General features: G+C 32.3%; 1 protein-coding gene across 6 annotated transcripts in view; it reads left to right on the forward strand.

Moving 5' to 3' along the window:
- LOC109840472 (anaphase-promoting complex subunit 4) overlaps positions 1–8,880 on the forward strand; it is a 47,188-nt gene that overhangs the window by 30,567 nt on the left and 7,741 nt on the right. For 5 of the 6 annotated variants that reach the window (XR_002246928.1, XM_020409134.1, XM_020409136.1 and 2 more), the window contains exons 12-15: positions 813–992; positions 2,309–2,391; positions 2,474–2,572; positions 5,112–5,219. Coding sequence is in view for 5 of the 6 variants with exons in the window: in XM_020409134.1 (XP_020264723.1) it covers positions 813–992; positions 2,309–2,391; positions 2,474–2,572; positions 5,112–5,219 (470 nt within the window). In the remaining variant the exon portion in view is untranslated. The remainder of the gene's footprint in view (positions 1–812; positions 993–2,308; positions 2,392–2,473; positions 2,573–5,111; positions 5,220–8,880) is intronic. The other variant, XM_020409138.1, reaches the window with a different exon arrangement.

An 8,880-nucleotide genomic window follows, 5' to 3' on the forward strand; every position in this document is an offset into this window, starting at 1 on the left:
ATATATATAGACACACACACACTCTTATGTATATGTATATATATACATATACATCCACATATTGTATATATGTATGTACATATATATATATAATTATATAAACTATATATATATATATATATATATATATATAGACACACACACACTCTTATGTATATGTATATATATACATATACATCCACATATTGTATATATGTATGTACATATATATATATAATTATATAAACACTCTTTGGACATCATTGAATATTTGCGTATATGTATTCAGATGTGCACTCAATATATAATACATGTTTTAGTTTAAAATACATGTCATGCACCTCTTGGATGTATATCTTACACTCACCTCCACTTCTTGCAATTCGCTGGACACATATCAGGTTTGTTTCACCCACACCCAGTTTAGAAGTATGATCTTACAGGATCCTTTAGGTATCTAGTTAAAAAATAAGTTGTTTTCCAGTTTATAATCTACTTATTAAAAGAAATATTAAATGTTATAAGACTGTTAGTTTTTACAATATGTGAATAGAAAAAACAACGTCAATCTCTTGTAAATTATTAATTGTAATATGTAGACTATAAAGCCGTGTCCCCATACTCTTTATCTTTTACTGATTTTTCATGTCTTGCGCCCGCACCCGCACCTGTGCAATATAGCTTCTGCTGTTTTATTTGAGAAGTTTCAGGAAATTCTTGCCTTCTGGTTCATGTACTTCTACTTTCTTAATTTTATGCACTACTTGTTTACTATTTTTGTCATGATGGATGCTAGTGGTCTAAGCATTGTGTTTCAACGCATTGCATAACAGCCTGCAGTAGAAATTATTGGATTTAGAATTGGAGAACTAAGAGGCTTATCAAGATGGCGTACACAATACGACACTGTTGGACTGAATGAAAAACTTATCAATGATGCGACAGAGCATGCTGGAATATTTATGGTGCAGGTCGAGCGATTTCTGAGGGTTCTAGCAATTATGATGTACCAGGTGTATTCCAGGTTTAAAATTATTGTGTAACTTGAAATTGATGGGTTTTTTTCGTGTTGCAAAATTCCTCATGTTTTTCACTTAAAATACTCTCTTTTCATCTGTTCTTATATTGGCTTTTATGTAACAACTGTTTTGGAATTATATGGTGTGCGCGTGCACTCATATATTACACCGTTTTCCCCATTTCTTCAGTACTTTTTTGATACTTGCGGGATACTTATCTTTATTGTCCTCTGATGAGGAACATGATTTTAAATTTATTACCATTTCTAACTTCATGCACTTTATGAAACTCATCCAGTTGCTTGTTCTGAATAGTTTTTTGGATAATTTTTAGTTTTCTGTTGATACCAATTTTTACTCATAAGTCACATCTTCTATGCAAACATGTTCTACTAAGGTTGTACTCAGATAGGTGTAGTTGGAGCCCATTGGTGGTCCAAATGCATCTAAATCACAACTTACATGTTTGGTTGAGTGGTTGTCGCAAAAGCAAAATAAGCTAAAAAAAAGGGAGTCGCAAGTGCACTCAAATTAAAGACTGTTGCAACATCGAGCGTTGCAACTAAATGATGTTGTTCTAACTTATATCTAACCAAAGACACCCTAAAAGTATTCAATTATCCATATATCAATGTTCTAAATAGTCTACTGGACCAGAATGATCAAATATTTATCACTAGGAGCAGCTTTTTGAGTATTATCATCAATATTATTTTTTTCACGAAGATAACTGATATCATCTTGCTGATGAATGTAAACTCGACTAGTGCAAGGAGTTCCTTTTTAAATTCCTATTAAAATTGAATCATCTTTCTTTTTCACCTTACCAAGATTTCAAGCATCACTTTAGGAAAGTTGAATACTTATTATACATGTATGGGACATCTCTTTGAATCATTTGGAATTCTTATTTGTTGAATGCTTGTGTAGGTAGACCATTAGCTATCTTGTCACTGTTGCATTGTTATCACATGTCAAATCACTTTTTTCTTTCCCACTTTTTTTTGTTGCTTTTTTCCCGTTGAATGCCAGTGTTCTTCCTTGTGAGTTGAGTACTCTCATGCCCTGCTTGCTCTCCTGGCAGGGCTTGCGGAGTGTAGTTAGGAAGATCAAGTAAAATTTAATGTGCATATGTAGAGATAGAAAAGGTTACCGAGTCCTGTGACAACTGATAAATTCTTCACTATAGCTATGACTTGGTATTGATGATAATAGCCACCTGAACTTACCTTTTATCGTATTGTATCTATCTTTGCAACTCTTTATTGTTTTCTCTCGTGTTGATTGTTTTTTCCTTGTCGTGTTTTCAGTTCCAGAATTTCTTTAATTGGCTATCTAAATGTATAAGGATACTATTGTCGGAACCGACCGATCAGATCCAACCAGTCAATAGGTCTGATCTCTTGCTGCTTGTTCTATATTCATCTGGTGGAACTAATACTTATTGATCTTGACTAGATCTTTTGATCTTATAGTGAACTTGTCGTGATATTCTTGAAGTTTCTTTTTGACCATGACCCGGTTGGTCAACTGTTGGAGGTATATGAAGTAAACCACAGTATTGAAGTTGACATGTAAGTTCCACTATTGAAGTTCATTTCTATTCTATTGTATAAAATATATCCTGGTTAAGTACTTCAGAATATTCTCTCTTTTTTTATTATTAAACATGAATGCTATTGTGATCTCTGTCAGTTTCATTTCTTGCAAACAAGTAACTGGCATATTGGCTATTCAGTAGGTATGCTTGTGCACTATTTATTCCATGTAAAATATTTACTCGAAATGAAATTTGTTTTCTTAGTGACATGAACTTCAGAGGACTAACTACTTTTGAGGAAGTATATAGTATGCAAAAGATTTACTTTTCTATATGGTTTCAGACATCTTTTCTTTGTGCAACTTGTTTAGTACACACTGTCATGTTTTGTTGAGGTATTTTCTTTTGTCTGTGTTATCAGTTACTACTTGCCTTGGAGATGACATAAAACATCATCTGTACCGAAAAGAGGAAAACCAAACTCTTCATAGCATTGAAAATGAACTACACTTTTTCTTCGTGTATCACTTGGTTCCACACACTATCAGTTCTGGGACTACACTATGTTTTCTTTTTCAGTGTGTTATCACTTATTATTTGCCTTAGAGATGACAAAAAATGTCATTTGATTCAGATAGAGGAAATCACATGTATACTTTAGATTGAAAATGAACCAGACCTTCATCCTATCTCGAATTTTTAATTTCTACAAAGAACTTTTTGTGGTGCAGCCAAATTTAGAGATCTGGGATATGCTATCCTTTCAATGTCCATCTCCAGTTCACATGGAAATGTGTATCTAACTGATAATAACTTATGCATAGAATGTGAGAAATGGTTGCGATATGTGGAAACAGGAACCCTGTTTTCCAAAAATTAACTGGTTCCCTTCTCCGTGTATATGAGCTTCTAGGCTTGACAGAACTCTCTTTGTCGACAGTTGCCTAAGTAAGGAATTTGGCACCGAGTAGAGGTGTTAACAGAATGGTGCACAATTGATATAAGTGTTACTGTATTTGTATTTCTTTTCTTTTGGGACATTCGGATATGTATTGAATAGTATTCAAACATTGATGGATATTTTAATGGAGAGTGGACTAGATTAGGATTCTAAACTGAAATGATTGAGTATGTCAGAAGGGACACCAAAGCAAATTTAGCAGTTATTTGTTGGTCTCTTTTTATATTAAATGAGAAATAATAACACAAGTTCCATCAGCTAATGGAAAATGTGATACTGAATCTTGACCTATCTTCTTCAGGACCTGTATGTTCGTTTTGGTTTCTGGTAGTCATATTTATATTGGGAATTGTGAATACATTAGGACTTTGCCTATAGCTTAGCACAATCATTATCTGCATCTGTATTTCAAATGTGTTACGAGTTTATATTGTTGAAAGACAGATATGGTACGAGTTGCTGATTGGATTCTCCAGCTCAATATATCAGTCATAAACATTAGTCCAAAAAATAGTATCAATTTGAAAGCAGTGGATAATATATGTCGGTACCAATCTCAAAACCAAACAATCAAACCAACAAAATAATATTTTATTGCACCAGTACCAACATATATTAAACCTAACACCAATTTACTCTTCTTGCAAACCAACTAAATGCATTGGCTAATGGTCACATACTTTAGGGGATTTGTAATCATAAAATGATAGTTTGAATATGCCTTTGTGTGCTTCTCCATATTCTGAATAAAAATTGAAAGAGAGAAAATGAAGCACAACTAGCTGTAAGTAGGAATGAGGAAACAAAACCAATCAAAGATTTGTGGAGAAGAAGAGATGTGGTTGTATTTTTATTTTTCTTTTTGCAATGACATTTGGAGTTCGATGAAGCTAGCAAGTATGGAAAAGAAGATAACGAAGTTGATGGTGATGTCAGTCGCAGAGGGAAAGTGTAAAGATTGTTCCTGTGGCAAAAGCCTCTCGGCTTCCCCGAGATTAAGAAAGGTCTCTATGGTTAAGAATCTGGTTCTAATACCATGGTAAAAGTAAAAAAATATGAGGATAATTTGAGAGACTAGAAAGTTGATTTGCCTCTTCTTTCCATCTTTATTTACAATGGAAGATTAATCCAATCCAAATTACCCAAGAAACTAATTAACTTTCTAAATATGACAACCTTCTAAGTAAACCAACTCCTCTTGTTATAGTATTCGACCCATGTGTGTTGATAGGTTTGGAAGATGGTGATGCCAATTGCATATTTTCCATTATATTTTAAGTACAAAAGTTTAGATAGTTTATTTTTGTGATAGTTGCCCCTCAAATGACTTTTATCCGAATCGATGTATCATGATGTGCAGTCTTAATTGTGAAAAAAATGGTATACTATTGCGAGGCCCCTATATGTATGTGTCAGTTTTGTGGTTGTAGTTCTTTGATCATTATTACTAAATGGTATAGTTATGGATGTAAATGAGAGCCTATGCTTTATTTTCCCAATCTAATGCATTTCTCTTATTTTATAAGTGCATGTCTTCACTTTAATTGGTATAGGATAGAAGGTTAGCGTAATTTATATATTATTCCTAACATGTGCTGTTATTTTGGTCTAGCAGAGATACAATGCAACGAGTTGAAGAACTTGTTGCATTTGGCGGATTTTCTGATACCAAGTTCCTGCATAGGACTCTAGCTAAAGAGTTCAATCTATTAGAGGAATGGTATGAGCATAATCTTTGAGCTAGTGCAACTTAAATGATTCCTTGACATGTGTCTTTGTAGGTTTTTCTTTTTTATGTTATATGGTATTTAAAGTTCATTACTATATTTAAAAGTTTCATTTAGACAAATGATAAAAACCTTATTTAAACTAACACATTTTGTATCGCTGCTTTTTCTAGTCACTGTTAGATATTTTTAATCTCTATTTTTGCATCCTATTTAAACTTGCGCTATATAAATAAACACCTAATTCCTCACTTATCATCTTGTTAGTTTCAAGTTGCACAAAATGGAGGCACATTTTACTGTTAAGATTGCCACTGATTTATCATTGTGGGTGTTACATTTAGTAGAATGCTTTTATAAGTCAAGGATGATTTGTCAATTACAAATCTTTAGATTAATAACCTTAAGGATTAGAGCTTCTGATTACTTTGAGAATAAAGGGAGAGCTTGTTAGGTACCTTGAATATTGAATTCCTTTTGTTTTCTAGATTGATGTCAGTGCAATGAGCACTTGTGGATGTTGATACTAGAACCGTGACACTGTGGATTTCTATAATTTATTCTATGGGTATCGATACTAGAACCGGGACCTAGAACTAATATAGATCCCGAGTTTCAAACCTTGACACCAAGAGGTAACAAAGAACTATATAGAGTAAGCCAAGGCTGCCAAGAAAAGACACATAATACAATGTTTTTTATAAAGTTTTTAGAAATGAAAAAAATGATGAAAATAACTTAAAGAAGGAAGGATGTGTGTAAAGCAGCGACGTTCTCAATATAAATTTGATTGACGACAAAATATGAGCATCCAAATATGAGAAAAGGGAAGAAATGACCTAGGTAAAGTTAAAGTAGTGAATAGCAATAATCTTAATAAAGATGAACTAAAGAAAAGAATTAGTTTCATCAATTGTTTAATGAAAATGATATGTAGAATTAGCGAATCAATTTGGTTATAAGAAGATGGACTGTCAAAGCTATTATTTACTGAAGACAATAGCTGAGACACTTCAAAGTGAGTATTGTATCTGTGTCAAGATAATTACCACATTGACACATGCAAGACACATTTCTGAAATATTTAAGTCCATCTAAAGCTATCGTGGACTTTAAGAAATCATAGAATTGCATCTATTATATATGTTAGGTTTCTAGAATCCTAATGATCATATGTAGAATACGAGTCATTTGTTGGTTAAACAAACATATAAAATGTTCTTGAATATAACAAGGTACTATGTTAACCCAGATATTCTCTCTCTCTCTCTCACAAACTATTGAGGTCTTCATTTATTTATACTAGATGATATGCTAAATCATGCTTTCAATTATTTTTTATTTACTCACTTGACAATCATCGTAATTTTATTTATTCTTGTAATAAAACATGTTTGGATCATTAATCCTTTTGATGCATATTTCATTAAAACATGGATAAAAAGATGCACGCACATACATGTTGTCTCTCTTTATTCTATTTTCTCTTTTTTGTATTCTTGCTTATATTAAAATGGTTGGTGGAGAGATAGAAGGAAAGAAATATATAAATGGTTCTTATTGATTTGGGAAAAGGTTGAAACATGGTCCTTAGAGAGAGAAATAATTAAACATCGAATAAATTATTGATGTGGTCAAGGTCGTACTAATGGATGAGACTTGAGACTTTTATCACTGTAGTCTTGCACTAAATTTCAAATTAAGCTATATCTTATTGTACTAGTTATGGATGGATTTTACTAGGAATATTCAAAATAAAGTCCCGCTATGTTTGTTGTTTGTTGATGATATAGTTTAAGTCAATGAGCAAAAGGATAATTCCTTGAATGGAAAGTTGAAAAGAAGTTTTAGAACCTGAATGATTTGGAATTAGTAAAACGAAGATAGAATATATGGAGTAAAAGTTTAGTGCAACTGAACAAGGATGCAAGGAAGACTTGATCAAAATCAGTGTTTTCAAAGGCACGTCTCTCATTGCGCCTTAAGCGCCCTATGATGCAGGGCAATGGCTAAGCGCCCCGCATCCGATGCAGCATCGCCTTTTGTGCCTCGCAAGTGACTTGTGCTTTGCATAGGACACGTGCTAGGGATGGTTTTAGATAGTTCTGTTATTTAATATCTCAATTGGGTCTTTATACCTGATAACCCATAACCAATAAGCAAAATAAAAATATTAGGCCTTTATATTAGTCCAATTGAGGACCATACAATTTGCTTCAATATTAGTCTTGATTTGACATTTGATTTGAAATTCTTTTTAACTTCACTCCATGTTGGAATTGTTAGCATTAGAAGTTAAGACCTTAGTTTGTGATTTCATAGTAGATATTATTTATCTTGACACATTTTTATGTAAAAATATATAACCATGTTCTTTAATGCTTGATACCCATCTTAAAAAATAATGTGTGGTGTGCGCTTCACTTCACTCAGGCACGTGCATCGCGTTATACCTTGCGCATGTACACGTAAAGATACTTTGTGCCCCGCATTGTACCTCGCTCATTGATAACACTAATCAAAATATACCTAGAATTGATCCTTTTTTCTTACTTAGAGTTCAACAATCTTCGAGAGTATAAGATAAGGAAAATTTTGTTTGAGATTCAAAGTGCTTACTTAAAACTAGAAAAGTCCTTCTAAAGTTTTAGTTGCTCGTAGAATGCAATATAAAATTTAAAGAAAAATTCTATAGGACAATAACAAGATCAAAAGTTGTTTATAGATCAAAATGTTAAGCATCTAAGAATCATATATTCAAAAATATGAGTGTATAAAAATAAGAATATTCAGATGACTTAGTGACAATGTAGTATGGGGTAGGACAAGAAGTAAGTGGATCAATAAGATGTGAGAGATTGTTCTAGTTATGATAAAAATGATAAGGAACTGATTAAAGATCGTTTGAGCATGTGCAAATGAAACCAAGAGTGGCTGTTTGGAATATTGAGATTATCGTAGTAAGCGAACATGGGTGAATGTAAATGAATGCGCAAGTGATTAGTTTAACTAAGGAAATGACTTTTCGTAGAGCTCAAGGGAAGAAAAAGATTCATATAGGGACCCTAAAAGCAATGTTGGTAACAATGATAACATATAATATAGTTATTGCCATCTCGATAACTTACAACGAATATAACATAACACATAATGCAAGTCACATTTTTGTTATAAGTTAATTTAAAACAAATAAAAATATTCATTATGGTTTTAATAAATAGGAACAAAATTTCAAAATACACATTTTGTTTTTTAATATTCTAAAATTTGATACCATCTATGCTAATTTGCTAACAAGTACCAAAATGAATATGCAAATATATCAGCACAAATTTACATTTCCTTCAAAGTTTCACTTTCATTTTATTCTTCAAAAATCAAAGTTCACAATCACAATCTTAATGATGTCACAGACTATCAATAACTATGACTAAAGAAGGCGTCAAGACTTAGCAAACATTCCTAAAGTAAATACTCAATTGCATCATGCCTTAAAAAAGTAATCTTAAGCCTCAACTTTAAGTAATATTGGAATAGTTACATTATATTGATATGATGCCTTTTATATTGAAATCACATACGTACGTTGAAATAGTGTATACAATTTTTGAAATAGCCTGGCGTTACAATTTATTTGAGTTATTTCAAAATATG

Source organism: Asparagus officinalis, chromosome 5, assembly GCF_001876935.1.
Source record: "Asparagus officinalis chromosome 5, Aspof.V1, whole genome shotgun sequence".
In the NCBI taxonomy this organism is placed as follows: Eukaryota; Viridiplantae; Streptophyta; class Magnoliopsida; order Asparagales; family Asparagaceae; genus Asparagus; species Asparagus officinalis.